The following is a 16,574-nucleotide window of genomic DNA, read 5'->3' on the forward strand; positions in this document are numbered from 1 at the left end:
TCTTGTGTATGTTAATTTTGTAAGGCTACGTGGTGAGTAGATACAAGACATGTCATGGAGCAGGATCCAGACCACAAACTACATTTATTTCTTTATTTTGTTTTTAATATTTATAGAACACCAACACATTCTGCATCTCTTTAATGGGCACACAAAACCGCTCATGTCAGTCCCTGCCCCAGAGGAGCTTACAATCTAATGTCCCTACATTCAGAAACACACGCCTTAGTGGAAGATGACTGGGATATGTAAATATGTATTTAGAATTAAAAATTTGAAAAGCTACATAAACCAGGGTAGGCATATAAACTCCATGCAGATAACATCCCTGGCGGGAACTGAAGCTAAAATCTTGGAACTACAAAGCACATGTTTTATCTATGGTATGTTCCAAAATGCACTGCTCTGCTCTCCTCTTGAGCATGGTGTCAGACAGGACATCTAAAAACGAAATCCTTATTGAGGAAAAATACCTAGGTTGTTATGCTGACCTCCTTATAAAAATGCTAGATGTCTGGTTGTCATGCTTATTTAGTGGTTTAAATACTTGCTGTGTGGCTAACCCAGAGCAAGTAGGCTGATCAGAATTTGGAAAATAGACTTTACAGCTAGGCAACTAGTATTTTTTTTTAGAAATGGCAACCTTCAAATTTCCCTCCTTAAGTTTTCCTTTAAAATGCTACACCTTCCCAATGACTAATTGTTAGCCTACGGGGAAGAGGGGTTACCTATTGAAAGGCTGCACAATCATCCAGACACAAGCCTGGGTTCAATAAGCTATATCATGTCTCTGGCCTCTTGCTACTGCATATTGTACAAAGGAAGACAACGCTATACAGATTTTTTATTACTCACAATTACAACTATTGTAAATGTAACAATTGTGTTAACTGTACTAATGTGAATGTTTACCAAAATGGTATCAAACTTCAAATTGCACACAAGATGCCATAGTCTGGTCAGCGAGGATAAGCCTGCTTGTTGGTTTTCTCAGATTTATTTCTGCTAACCTAATAGACAGAATACCTAATAAACTGTCAGCCTGAGATCTACTATTCTGTTTCTTAGCAGTCTAAAAATGTCAGTCTAGCTAAGAAACAGCTTTATACCACATATCTTCTCTACCCCTGACAGCAACTGTGACCCCATTACATGTGAAGTAAATTCTTGATTACCAGATCCCAGCATGAAACATTTATGCCCAGGTTCAATACAGAAGCAATGTATTTACTGGCGTAAAGCAGCATTAATTCATTATAGTGCAGCTTACCAATCCCTAATTTTGGTGGTTGTATTTGTTTTCTTTTTGTAAGCTTTTTTTTCCTTTCTTTTTACCTGATAGATCTGGTCAGTAACACACTTCCTGGCTTAGGGTGTCTTCACTCCCCTGGAGAAGCCAATCTTGGACAGTAACATTGTCAATCTGGTGAGATGTAGTATTAGATGCACTAGCAAATTTAAATGGACTTAAAGTGGTTGTAAACTCTGTTACACCAATTGTACCTACAGGTAAGCCTATAATAAGGCTTACCTGTAGGTACTGTGAATTTATCCTAAACTTGCACTGTTTAGGAGATATTTAGAGTGCATGCAGCCGATGACATCATTGGCACATGCGCTCTGAAGGTCCGGCTTACAGTGCCGGACCTTCAAAGCCCGTGCTGGAAACAGGAGTGGCGTCATTGCAGCTCTGGCCATTCACAGTGCCGGAGCCCGCAAACCCGGAAGAAACATAGGGGGAAGATGTCAGCCATCTCAGTGGTGAGTGGGCGCCGCTGGAAGGGCTTCATTCTAAGGTAAGTATTTCATAATGTGCTAGTATGCGATGCATACTAGCACATTATGCCATTTTCTTGCAGGTTTATTTTTATTTTTTTTCTTCAGCGGTTTACAACCGCTTTAATTAAAAAATTAAAACCAACTTCCGGTTCCGGCGCCACATGTGAAGGAGCTCTGAACTGTGGCTCCGGGAGAACCTGCATAAAAAACGGTTCCTTCAGCTCGGGGACGGCATCCGACCCCACCACCATGTTTGCCGCTTCCCTGCAACCATCTGGCATGAACAGGTTCATCTTACATGGCCCCGCAACTACGGCCACAGCCACTCACCCTGTCCTCTCCCCGCCAAGCTCACATGGCGGAAGCAGGGGAAATGTCCTCCACGCCGAGCCCCGCTAAACACATATCCGCGGCTCCCTCCATCCAAGTGGAACAATATGCAGGACTGGCTCAGGCTGTGGCAGCCCTCCTTTCATGCACAATCACAGCGGCAGTGGACAGGGCAATTGCAGCAGGGATCACCCAGCTCAGGAAAGAGCTGGGAGATCACACAAAGCACCTGTCTGAAGTAGAACACTGCTTATCAGACTTGGAGGATTAAATGCAGAGCTACTATACCACTGAACAGCAGAATCAAACCACACAGCAGTATATTCTGGATAAGCTCGGATAGCTTGATGACCTTGAAAACCGATCCAGACGTAATAATTTAAGGGTCATAGGGTTCCCTAAATCTTATAATGCTGAATCATTACATGATGTTTGTGCCCAACGCATCCTGACTGCTTTGGGTATCACCTCACCCTGTACTGTGGAATAAGCACATCGCCTGGGAGCCCACTCAAATGACAGACGCTCCTCACGCCCTGTGACAGTCCGCTATCTTAACTACACAGACAGAGTCAATATCCTGAAATCCTTTCACAACTCTTATGCCCCGTACACACGGTCGGACATTGATTGGCCATTCCGACAACAAAATCCATGGATTTTTTCCGACGGATGTTGGCTCAAACTTGTCTTGCATACACACGGTCACACAAAGTTGTCGGAAAATCCGATCATTCTGAACGTGGTGTTGTAAAACACGTACGTCGGGACTATAAATGAGGCAGTAGCCAATAGCTTTCATCTCTTAATTTATTCTGAGCATGCGTGGCACTTTGTGCTTCGGATTTGTGTACACACGATCTGAATTTCCGACAACGGATTTTGTTGTGGGAAAATTTTATAGCCTGCTCTCAAATTTTGTGTGTCGGAAATTCTGATGGAAAATGTGCGATGGAGCCCACACGCGGTCAGAATTTCCGACAACAAGGTCCTATCACACATTTTCCTTTGGAAAATCCGACCGTGTGTACAGGGCATAAGTCTCTTCAACTTGACGGCCACAAACTGCTTCTCTTTGCAAACTATTCACAAGAAGTTTCACATAGACAAAAAGATTTCCAATCAGTCTGCGTAGCACTCTACCAAAAAGGAGTTAAATTCACACATATCCAGTGATCCTTCGCTTCACAGATTCATCAGGAGATCCTAAACCCTTCTCACATCCAGAAGAAGCTTCTCACTACCTGCAAACCTATCTCCATATTCCTATGCATACTTCTATCACACCAGCTCCCTCCCGCCTGGATTCCAGAGAATAGCGCACCACAAGAAAGGACCCTCCTAAGAGACTCTGTCTCTCCAATGCCTCAGGTCATTACAAACCTTGCTGAATTCGGCATGCCCAAGTGTGAACTACACTCTCAGATCTAACTTCATAACCCCCACACTCAGATTTCCTATGCTAACCCCCACAGTACTAGCTCCCTCTTGTTGAACTTCACGGAAAGCCTTAACTTAGTCAATCTATGGAGACTTTCAAATCCTGACAGAAGAGAGTTTACCTTCTTTTCTCCCCACATAAGATCTTGTCCATGATCGATTATACCTTTGGTAATGCTGCCCTCTTAGAACACATCACTGACCCCCACATACATATCTGACCACTCCCCAATATTGGTAGACCTTTCAGGTTTCATCACCTCAAACTCAGTCAAAATCTGGCATTTTCCATCCTACCTGGCCCATGATCCAACACTTCAATCGATCATTCGAGACACTTGGGCTGACTACACAGCTAGGAACTCAGCACACATAGACAACCCGAACTTACTATGGGATGCTGGGAAAGCCGAGTTAAGGGGTAAAATAATTTCCTACGCCTCAGCCTACAAAAAAAGGCTCACCGGAGAATACTGTGAGGTGAACAATGCCTTGCGTGTAGCCCAGTCACAACTATCCCAACATAACTCCCCAGAGAGTAGGAAATCTTGGCGCAACGCCAAAAGCCGTTTCAATTTGTGGGCAGAGGCACAGGAAAAAATGCACCAGTCTCTCCTAGACTTGCAATTCTATAAGTACAGCAATAAAGCAGGAAAACTACTGGCCAGTTTATGCAAAGGCCCTCACACTCCTACTCAGCGGCCCTGAAAAACAAATCAGGCAATCTCTTTACATCCCCCAAGGACATCAACACCGTCCTAGAGAGGTTCTATGCAAACCTCCACAGACTTGACTCCATTGACAAGAATACAGCAAAAGACTTCTTAGATAAAATCTCGCTCCTACCATCGATGACGCCCACCTCGCTCGACTCAATGCCCGGATTTCAATAGATGAAATCACAGATGCAATCAAATCCCTATCTATTGGTAAAGCCCCAGGCCCTGACGGTTACACATCAGAATTTTACAAACTGTCTATGGACACTATATCCCCCACCCTAGCTTCAGTTTTCCAAAAAATACTTGATGGAAATCCCTACCTTCCCTCAGGATTCCAAGCACACATTAAACTGATACCCAAAAAAGAGAAAGATCCCATGGGACCTGGCTCCTACCGCCCAATATCCCTGCTAAACATTGACACAAAACTTCTATCTAAAATAATGGGGCACAGACTGGCTTCAATTATGCCAACCCTCATGCACCCTACACAAGCAGGCTTTACCCAAGGAAGATCTGCTACCTCCAATATAAGGAAGGTTCTTGCAGTCTTAGAACACACGAGAGCCAACCCAGACAAAGATACTGCCATTGTCACCCCTGACGCCGAAAAGGCCTTTGACAATGTCAGTTTCCACTGGCTGAAAATGGTCCTCACTAAATTTAATTTCTCAGGCCCTTTTCTCCATCTCATCACCGCCATTTATCTCACCCCTCTGCAAACGTCATTGCAGCAGGCCTTCTCTCCAACTCCATTGATCTACATAAAGGTACAGGTCAAGGGTGTCCCCTTTCGCCCCCACTATTGAACCTTGCACTCGAATCCCTAGCCCATTACCTACTTTTCCATTCAGAGCTGCATGGGGTCAGGGTGGGCTCCCAAGAGCTACAGATTGCCCTATTTGCAGATGACATACTAATATTTACGTCAAGTCCACACGTAGATATGCTCCATATCCACAAAATCTTCACATGCTTTAGGACATGTTCAGGTCTAAGAATTAACGTCACCAAGAGCGAAATACTATGCCTATTTCGTACCCGCCCCCCTCCCTGGGCGACTGGCTCTATCTTCCCTGTAGCCACAAACCACATTACCTACTTGGGAATTATAATTGGTAAAACACCATCCTCTCCAAAACATAGCTGAAATGGAAAACTGGGTAAATCTCCCTCTCTCACTCTTCGAAAAATGCCACCTGCACAAAATGGTAAGCTTCCCAAAACTCCTTTACCCCCTACAGACCATCCCCTTAATAATAAAGCACAAAGACCTACAAAGACTCTAGAGAGCCCTTAATAATTTTTTATGGCAGGGCCGTCGCCCTCAGATTTCTATTCACAAGCTATACCTCCCTAAACATGAAGGGGGGTGCAATCTGCCAAACACAAGGCTCTACAGCCTGTCCTGTCTCTTGAGAGGGGGTTTAGACTGGTTGACACAAACCTCTAGGTACTCTAACTTCGAATTAGAATCTCAGATGGGGAGCCCCTATGGTCTGCCAGCAATGCCGCACTAAGGCAAAATCTTTTTAATAAGAGACACTGTGCTAGCTTGGAGAGAGCTTAGGAAGAAAATGGGGCAATCTCCCCTTCTCCCCTTCTCTCCCACCATCTACCTATTACCAAGCACCCTCTCACCCCTCCACAAGCGCAGAAACATGTGGCCTTTGCCACATGGACTTCATGGGGTTTGACTAATTTCATACAATTATTTGACATCTCCTCGGGAAAACCCCTACCCTTTCCCTAGTTAGCCCAGAGCTATAACCCACCCACATCACCTAATCCATACCCAACAAGCAATCAGCTTCGTGTGCAAAATATGCACATCCAGGGATTTGGGGTTCAAGACCTCTCTTATAGACTCTCTTGTGGATCTCCAATGCCCCAAAATTTCTCACCTGTATAAACCATTGAACTCCTTATTCATGAAACCGTTGCACTCTACTGCAGCAACATCATGGAACAAAGACTTGCTCTGGCAAAACACTGCATCCTGGTTGGATACAACACTACCTGCTCTTTTATAACGAACAAATTCTGGAGTGAGCAGCAATACAGGATTATGCATTGGGCATACATCCCCCACTCAAGGCAAGCTCAATATTCTGACCGTCAATACTGTCCCTTATGCAATGATCACAGGCCCTCCCTGCTACACAGGCTCTGGTCATGCCCCCTCATCTCACGTTTTTGGGAACAACTTGAGATATTTGCTGCCACGGTTACTGGACTCCAACCTCGTAAGGATATTTCATCTCTACTTTTTGGCTCATTGGATATCCCTTCTCCCGGCCAACCGAGAATGCAAACCAAAATTATTCAACACAACAAAGCAAGGCTGGCCGCATGGTACATGGCAGTAAGAAGAGCCATCCTTAAACATTGGACTTCATCCTCCCCTCCTACCATCAAGGATGTTAAAAATTACCCGCTGAACTTACTGTGGAAAGAAAAACTAGACCTGATCCTTTCTCATATTTAAACAACATTCAAATTCATTCGCAAGTGGGGCCTATACATAGCTAGAGTGCTACTGGACCACAAGAATTCATCTTTAAAGGATTTCCCGACTACCACTAATGCCCCAAAAACTCCCTCATCTCCAGCTAAAGGCACAAATAAAGCCTCGCCATTATATAAGGAACACTGCCCTATTGAATTTTATAATCTTCTAACATTAGCCATTTTTCCGTTTCCTTCTCCTAAACGTTTCTGCTATTCATGACCGTAATGGCACCTTCAACAACATAACATGGACAGATCATCTAAAATAACACCACACTTCCACGTGATTACCTCATGATTTTTCTGCATATTTTCACCTTTTCACCTCTTCTAGCCTACATCATTTAATCCAATGACTTGCTACATTGCAATTGTTTTTTGTTTTGTTTTTTACCTCTGTTCAATTGCTTTCTTTTAGCTTTGTATTACAAAGATAAAAACCAATAAATTATCTTTGAAAAAAAATTAATAAAACCATCCTCCAGGGAAACTCCAAACTTTTGGGATAGAAATTTTACATGAAAGCATAAAGGCTTCCAATTGTAAGCACCTCTGTCAGTGGTATATGGTTTGTATAAAGCCTCAAACTACCAATTTTGCTGGGCATCTTGGTCTGTTAAAAAAAAAAAAAAAAAAACAACAGGTTTTTTGGCTGTATCACAAAGTGAAAACAAAGCCAAAAAGACCTAAAAAGAGAGACCTAATGCATCCACCACATTTAGGATTGGTAGGTTGCAACATAATGCAAATTTGTTTTTGGGTTTAATACTGCTTTAAGGCGGTCCAAATGGTAAAGGATCTCTAATAGACAATTAAGCTTATAATCCTTTTTAAGTTCAATAACACTTGCCCTTTGTTCTGAAACCAAGATAATAACAGATAAAATTCCTCTGCAAGCAGAAGAGGGCTGTATAAATGAGAAATCTAGCCTCCTTGAAGTACCGAGGCTCTATTTTTTATTAATCCGTAACTACAGCCTGCACTTACTCTTTTTACCGATATTTAAATACATTCAAAATTCCTAGATTCCTTTCCAGTGTTTTATCTCAACGGAACATAAAACTGAATTAGAAAGTACCCTAGAGAAACCTGCTTGCAGAGCTGCCTGCTTTTACTTTATAGCTCAAGATGATTCAGAGATGTAAAATATAAATCCCTGAGCAGGCCTATCTGTCTCTCTGATGATGTCCAGAACAAGAGCTAGACTCCGATTTGCTGTCCTCATAAATGTGCTGAGAAAGTGTCTTGCTTTGCCCTATCAGAGGTGAATGCTCATTGACTTGCTGGCATTTTTGACATCTTCCAGAGCGGCTGAAATGTTTAAGTATTGGTGGGACATTTTTGGGAGCTGTCTAACCTCAGTTGCTTTTTTTTTTAATAAAACAGCCCTAAGCATGTCAGCCTTAACAAATTAGAGCTGAATTATGAACTATAGAACAAACATTGGAGCTCAGGATCTAACAACCACATTTCGTTTTTTCTATAATTCAAAAGATAAATCTTGATACATTTTAGAGGTTAAAATTGTAATTTACCCTTCTTTTCTTTGATCTATATGCTATACTCTATGAATGCCTTTGGACCCCTAATCATCACCCCAGCAATGACATTTACTCTTCCATAGTTGGCTGAGTATCTTTATAGCTGAAGCTCAGTTGATTTAAAGTGTTAATAAACTCAGGACCCTGCATTCACTATATCTCCCACTGTACACAGAAATGGAAATTAAATAATTTTAGTAAACATAAACTGCTATATACTTCTGATGAGAAAAGGTATTTAGCAGTCTTGTGGCTTCTATCAGTGCCTGGTTAAAGCTTGTAGGAGGAGTTTTCATTATCCCCCCAATTGTCCTATAAGGATGCAGGACCCCTGACCCTCTGTCTGGACAGTGCTGATTGGCTCTGTGCTGATCACATGCACTCTCCCAAGAAAAATAAATTCTATCAATACACAACAAACTGAGCATGTGCAGACTGACTCCAATAACTCTGTCTTATCCCGAGATGTTTTGGGGACAAAGCAAGAAGGGGAGGATCTGTGCATACAGGATCAAGTAGCCTTTTTAAAGAATGTGGAGGATTAACCCCTTAGATTCCACAGTGATTATAACAAGCATGCTTTACTGCATATAAAAAATTGTATTCTTGAAAGTATTCTTGAAAAGGTATTCATACCCCTTGACATTTTCTACATTTTGTCATGTTACAACCAAAATAGTAAATGTATTTTATTGCCTTTTAATGTGATAGACTAACACAAAGTGGCACTTGATTGTGAAGTGAAAGGAAAGTGATAAATGTTTTTCAAATTTTTTTACAAATATCTGAACGTGTGGCATGCATTTGTATTCAGCCCCCTTTACTCTGATACCCATAACTAAAATCTAATGGAACAAATTGCCGTCAGAAGTCTCCTAATTAGTAAATAGAATCCCCCTGTGTGTAATTTAATGTCAGTATAAATACAGCTGTTCTGTGAAGCCCTCGGGAGATTTGTTAGAGAACCTTAGTGAACAAACAGCATCATGAAGGCCAAGGAACACACCAGACAGGTCAAGGAAAAAGTGGTGGAGAGGCTTAAAGCAGGGTTAGGTTATAAAAAAATATGCCAAGCTTTAAACATCTCACGGAGCACTGTTCAATCCATCATCCAAAATTGGAAAGAATATGGCACAACTGCAAACCTACCAAAACATGGCCATCCACTTAAACTGATAGGTATTTACAGCAGTAATCAGAGAAGCAGCTAAGAGGCTCATGGTGACTCTGGAGGAGCTGCAGAGATTCACAGCTCAGGTGGCAGAATCTGTCCACAGGACAACTATTAGTTGTGCACACCACAAATCTGGCCTTTATGGAAGAGTGGAAAGAAGAAAGCCATTGTTGAAAGAAAGCCATGAGAAGTCCCGTTTACATTTTGGGAGAAGCCATGTAGGGGACACAGTAAACATGTGGAAGAAGGTGCTCTGTTAAGATGAGACCAAAATTGAACTTTTTGTCCTAAAAGCAAAATGCAATGTGTGGCGGAAAACTAACACTGCACATCACCCTGAACACACCATCCCCACCGTAAAACATGGTGGTGGCAGTATGTTGTGGGGATGCTATTATTCAGCAGGGACAGGGAAGCTGGTCAGAGTTGATGGGAAGATGGATGGAGCCAAATACAGGACAATCTTTGAAGATAACCTGTTAGAGTCTGCAAGAGACTTCACCTTCCAGCAGAACAATGACCCTAAACATACAGCTAGAGCTACAATGGAATGGTTTAGATCAAAGCATATCCATGTGTTAAAATGGCCCAGTCAAAGTCCAGACCTAAATTAAATTGTGAATCTGTGGCAAGACTTGAATCTGATGGAGATTGAGCTATTTTGCAAAGAAGAATGGGCAAAAATGTCACTCTCTAGAGGTGCAAAGCTGGTAGAGACCTACCCAAAAAAAAAAGACTTGCAGCTGTATTTGCAGCGAAAGGTGGTTCTACAAAGTATTGACTGAGGGGGTTGATAACAAATGCACATCACACTTTTCATATATTTATTTGTAAAAAATGTTGAAAACCATTTGTCATTTTCCATCCACGTCACAATTATGTTACACTTTGTGTTGGTCTATCACACAAAATCCCAATAAAATACATTTACATTTTTGGTTGTAACATGACAAAATGTGGAAAATTTCAAGGGGTATGAATACTTTTTCAAGGCACTGTACAGACTGTTTTTACTGTTGTGGGTTTAGTAACACTTTAAAGCTTAACTCTAGGCAGAAGGCTAACGAGTCAGATAAAATACATATATTGGAGCTGTTTACCTAACAATGGATTTATACTTTTGTCCATTTAGTTCTAAGATCTGCCACACAGCATAGTCTTGTCTTACTCTGCTGCAGTTAAGTAACACTTACAAGCCTTGTCCCTGTCCCAGTCTGTATCTGGACAGTGAAAGAAGAAGCAGTACACTGATGAGATAATTTTTCTGTCACACCGCGCTCTCCCCCTGTCAGCATGCTCCTTGCTAGCACATGAGCACTGAAGCACAATTGTCTAGCTCCTTGTTTTGCTTCTTCCTCACCCATTTTGAGCCTTTCTGTATAAGATGTACATGGAAGACACAGCAGGGAGGTGAAACACCTCCATGTGTCACTCTCTCACCAGACAACACATACAAGCAGGTGAGTGTTCTCCCTTTACATTTTACCAATCCTGTCACGGCAAGCTTGCAAATGTGACATGATTTTACACCATTAGTACAATCCGTTTCAAATAAAGCTAAAACATTCACTTCTCCTCCATCCCTGGGTAAATTATGTGCCCACTTGAGAGCTTGTCCCAGCTCAGCAAACCTGATGTGAAAAGAAGAAGAAAGGGCAACGCACCAACAACATCACTTTGCTGAAACCTATTTTTTAAGGCCAGGTGTGGGCTCAATCATAGCGTCCCTATGATTAAGCTCATAGAGGCGGAACACATTGGAGCTTGGTAGTTTGACAGGCGGCATGTGACAGAGTGGATTGAGTGTCCTGAATTATTTGGTTTTAGTACACATCTGTGTGTGGCCCTTTCTTCTTCTATTGACACATGCGCTTTACTTTGCTTACATTAAAAAACACATATTTAATTGAATATTAATAACCTTAATTAATTAATTAATATTAATAAGCTGTGTTAATTTATGTCTTTTATATCTGCCTGGAGTTCAGCTTTAAACAAAGTTATGTAGCTAGTATAGGCTTCAAACTATTATAATGCAAACTGTGAGCTTTCCAAATTACTGTATAACAAGTGGAATTGCCTTTCAACTCAGACTACAAACCAACAAGACCATCATTTTAATCCAAATGTACCATCAATTGGGAGTGTTCTAAACCCACTAAAATCTGAGGACAGCATACATCTGAAAATAGGGTAGACAGGGACTCATCAACCTGTATAATAATGACTGATGAGTTTTCTTATTCAAGTGACAGATATATTTTAATTCATTATAAATTCTATTTAAAATAAATTCCATATAAATTATATATCAGAAGTATTGCATCTTTAGCTGCATACAAATACTTAAGAGGGCTCAATTACACTGAATCTTATGCCCGGTATGTCAGGATGGAAATTGATAGAGTAATAGAATGCCAAGGACTCTTGTATATGAGCCCCGTTAGAAGTATAAAAGATGCAATTTTACCTTTTTGAATGCAAAGTACTTAGGGATTGTTTTGGTTGAGATGTTGCAAGTCCATGAAGCTGTATAATTTATGGATTTAATAACATTTTACAAAAGTGCGTTAGTGAGTAATTTTATAACATAAAACTAACTTAGCAAAAATGACAGTTGTGAGCAGGAGAATTCTCTAAACAGTGTCAGGATAATCTGTCATCTGCAAAGGCCATGAGTTGAGATAACATTGCTGGAGCTGACCACAACAAACCAAACACCAAATAGGAAAAAGATGGGAGAATATGTAAGCTCCCAGTTTCCATAACTTGCAAAGTGTTCGGAATGCGTAAGATGAAATGTGCCCAAAAAAAGTGTTGTCTGTAAAAGAAAACAATATACCCACCTCTTTGCTGCCCACATGGCTGAATGCTGCTCTGAAACAGAAATTGTCATTTGAAGTCTGCTCAGAAACTAATACTTCTAGAAGTGTCAATCTCCTGGTCCACTGCTGAGCTTAGTGGTTCCTCCTGCCCACATGAATGAATGATTTTTTGATACAGAGAAATTGTCCTCAAAAGTCTGCTCAGAAACATTTCTGGAACCTTCTGGTCTCCTACTGAACTAAGTGGTACATCCTGCCCACCGCTATAGGAGACTGTAGTAATGGAAGGAACCACAGTGCCAAGACAGGAGACCAGGAAGTCAACACTCCTGGAAATGTAGATTTCTGAGCAGACTTCCGATGGTGATTTCTGTAGCAGAGAGTCATTCAGCAGTGTGGTCACCAGGAAATGTAAGTATTTACACTCTTCCTTAACAGGCAACACTTTGGAAAACTAATTTTAGCGACAGGGTAGCTTTAACAATTCCGCTACTCTGCAAATTTCACTGGTTCAAAGTCATGAAAGTAACACAAGGCATAGTATTCTACTCTTCCATGATCCATTGGCATGGATCATGTGATCTCTGCTGAAACAGAGGATCAGGATTCAGCTAGAGCCTCTAACTGGACAATCATCCTTTTAGCAGAGACCATGTGAGGGATGTCTAGGTTCCTGTGGAATCTTGAAGCAGCATTATATGCAGCAGACGTATTTATGCTATATTTTACCTTTTATCACTTTAAGTGGGAGAATCAGGGATTGTTTTTGCAGGTTTGCTTCAAATCTTTGCTAAAATATATTAAAATCTAGCCTAATGTGTATAATATTCCTTTCTGATTATGTCATCATGCCATGAAAACGCTAACAGATAATAATATAAAGTTGCAGGCAATGATAATATGGTCCATATGAATCAAACACGAGAATGCCCAGTTTAGAATGCCAGTACTTTTATAAGCCATACCTGAACTACTTTCAATTCTGTTGGATTTGCTTGATTGGGAACTTCTACTATCCATCTCAAAAATTGGAGAGGAAGAGTCTTCAGTTGATGACATGTGGAAGAGCTTCCTTCTTGTGCTATTGCATGAGTTTGAGTATGTCATTCCGGTGTGACATCGAGAAACAGAAGAATGCGTGGTATCTGAGAAGAAAGAGTCGGAATGAATTTGGCCCAGCAGATTATGAACATCCTTCATAAATGTGACAATTCTAAAGTCTCTATAAACATCATCTTGAAAATATCGACCCCAACAAGTAGGCTAAATATGTCTCTGGCATCTTGTTTAGTTCACGCTACTGAAAAAACTGTCAGTGGATACGTGGACTGATATCACTTTCCTTTTTCCAAAAAGTTCAAAAACAACTACTGGGCCACTGCAAAGTCTGAAGAACCCGAGGGTTATCAGTATAGTCTGTATAGTCTTATTTCTGAGTCCAAAGCTTGACACTTTTTTTTAGAACCAGATGAAGTTTGGTCTTCTTAGGACTGATGCCATGCAAGATAGGTAGACATCCAATTGCCATAACACAAAACAGGATTCCATGTTTCCATTTCATTCAGTAGAATCCATACCAAAAGGCCACTATTAGCAAGGACTGCAGCTATATATGTTTACTGCAGACAAAAGCCAAGTGCTGACTCTTCACAATCTTCTTTCTTCAAGTCTCATACTGTGACTGAAATGGCACAAGTAACCTTTGTTCTGAAGAAATTGCCTTAAGTCAGGAACAATAGGGCGTTTGCTATAGCCACCAGGCTTCCATGGCACCTGCATAAGTACTTTCTTAGTCGTAACTGGTTGGTTATAAATATAAGAGATAACATTTTACTGAATACAAAACAAAATAACTAGACATCTGTTGGTTTCTCTTAACTTAAAATGACACTTGTCTTTATTTATCTTTAATCACGCAGGATGTGAAACATACCACATTGCCTAAATTACCAAGAAGAATCTGGAAGGCATTCAGAGACTCCTGGCCTAAAATCACAGCAAGCATCAATCCCAAAAATTTGCAATATCCATTGCTATTGGATATATTAAATCATTGGACTGTAGAAGCCCAAAGAAGGGGTTCAATGATGAAATGGGTTTGCAAACTCTGTTTATATTCACAATAAGCTTGTGTAAGCAGGGGGGATCCCACAGCTATAGTATACGCATACTTACATTGGTCCAAGCTGGACCAATGTAACTAACGAAGAATTCAAGGTATGGCTATTTTTTCATGAAAAATTTTCCATCATAAACCCAGTCACAGTTACCTTGGCTTGTGAAAATGTTTCATTAGAATTGCAGGAAGCTGGTTCAATAAATACTTGCATTTAGCTTTAATACTGTTGGAAGTTTCACCCTTTTCTGTTAGGTATGATTACCTTAATTTGGGTAATTTTTTATTAACAATCATCCTGTCTGTCAGGCAAAATAAAAATAAGGTAATCCTACACATAGCAGGAAAACAAATTATCCTGCAAATGATGTAATTAATATGCACAGAAAGCTGAAAAATGAATTCATGCTTGCCATTTCAGTACCTTGACATTGAGAAGATGTACAATAATGTGCTGCAAATTCAAAATCTATGCTTACGTTATGTAAGCAAATAGAATGCTCTACAAGGATACTTTAAATTTGATAGTGGAAGTGTAGACAACAGGAGACGATCACTAGCCTGTGTATGTAATCCTCTTGAAGGCTGGGTTCACACTGATGTGGTGCGGGAACTGCAGCGATTCTTGTGCGGCTGCTGCATTGCATCAGAATCGCAAGCAGTTCACACTGTTCTCTGCAAACCGCTACCGGTGTCAATATAAGGTTAAAGACACCCCAAATCGGTTCGCAGAATTACACTGTGGAATCAGATGGAATCGGATCGCATGGATCTGAACACCCATGCGATCTGATTTTTAGTGGACAAAAAAAGGGCCCTGTACATTTTTGGTGCGTATCCAGTGCGAATTGAGCTATACATAACTGCTTGCTGACCGCCTCACGCAGATATACTGCGGCAGAAGGGCTCGTACAGGCAAAATCACGTACCTGTACGTTGCCCTTTAAGAGGCGGCCAGCGGGCGCGCGCGCCCACGGCAACCTCTGTGAGTCGGGTCACGGGTCCCGCGGACTCGACCGCCGCGGGGATACCCGCGATCGCCTCACGGGGAAGAAGAACGGGGAGATGCTGATGTAAACAGCTTCTCCCCATTCTGCCTAGTGACAGTGTCACTCGATCTCTGCTCCCTGTCATCGGAGCAGAGATCAGTGACGTTACACACACAGCCCATCCCCCTGACAGTTAGAAAACACTCCCTAGTACTGATTTAACCCCTCCCCGCCCCTTAGTGGTTAACCCCTTCACTGCCAGTGTCATTTACACAGGAATCAGTGCATTTTTATAGCACTGATTGCTGTATAAATGACAATGGTCCCAAAAATGTGTCAAAAATGTCCGATGTGTCCGCCATAATGTCGCAGTCACGATAAAAATCGCTAATCGCCGCCATTTTAAAAAAAAATTAATAAAAATGCCATAAAACTATCCCCTATTTTGTAAACGCTATAACTTTTGCGCAAACCGATCAATAATCGCTTATTGCGATTTTTTTTACCAAAAATATGTAGAAGAATACGTATTGGCCTAAACTGAGGAAAAAAATTGTTTTTACATATATTTTTGGGGGATATTTATTATAGCAAAAAGTAAAAAATAATGCATTTTTTTCAAAATTGTCGCTCTATTTTTGTTTATAGCGCAAAAAATAAAAACCGCAGAGGCAATCAAATACCACCAAAAGAAAGCTCTATTTGTGGGAAAAAAAGGACGTCAATTTTGTTTGGGAGCCACGTCGCACGACCACGCAATTGTCAGTTAAAGTGACGCAGTGCCAAATCGCAAAAAGTGCTCTGGTCAGGAAGGGGGTAAATTCTTGGTCCTACATAATGGTCCTACATAAATAGGTAAAAAGGACATGAATATGTTCCTAATGTAACTTATTTGCCAACTGAAAGCTCATAAATCAACTTACATATGACCTACTATATAGAAAAAGGTGCCCCCAGGCAACCAATTAAATACCCTGATAACATACATTTATGAGAGCCGTTTTACCTATAAAAGAATTATATTTTTGTCCATTCAGGTCTAAAATTGCAGGGAAGAGGGCAGAGGGCCTAATCTTCCTATGCTGCAGTTTCACTTTCCCATACTGATCCCCCACCCCATGCCCGGACAATGAAAGAAGAATTGGCA

The 16,574-nt window shown here is 41.1% G+C and overlaps 1 protein-coding gene across 7 annotated transcripts in view; it reads right to left on the reverse strand.

Annotated features, from left to right (window-relative positions):
- Positions 1-16,574, reverse strand: part of SLC35F4 (solute carrier family 35 member F4) — a 448,534-nt gene that overhangs the window by 117,005 nt on the left and 314,955 nt on the right. For 4 of the 7 annotated variants that reach the window (XM_073609422.1, XM_073609423.1, XM_073609424.1 and 1 more), the window contains one exon: positions 13,288-13,467. The exons of the other annotated variants lie outside the window; for them this stretch is intronic. In XM_073609422.1, coding sequence (XP_073465523.1) covers positions 13,288-13,467 — 180 coding nt within the window. The remainder of the gene's footprint in view (positions 1-13,287; positions 13,468-16,574) is intronic. 7 annotated transcript variants of the gene reach the window in all.

The sequence above is a fragment of the Aquarana catesbeiana genome, linkage group LG13, assembly GCF_042186555.1.
Source record: "Aquarana catesbeiana isolate 2022-GZ linkage group LG13, ASM4218655v1, whole genome shotgun sequence".
NCBI classification, from domain to species: domain Eukaryota; kingdom Metazoa; phylum Chordata; class Amphibia; order Anura; family Ranidae; genus Aquarana; species Aquarana catesbeiana.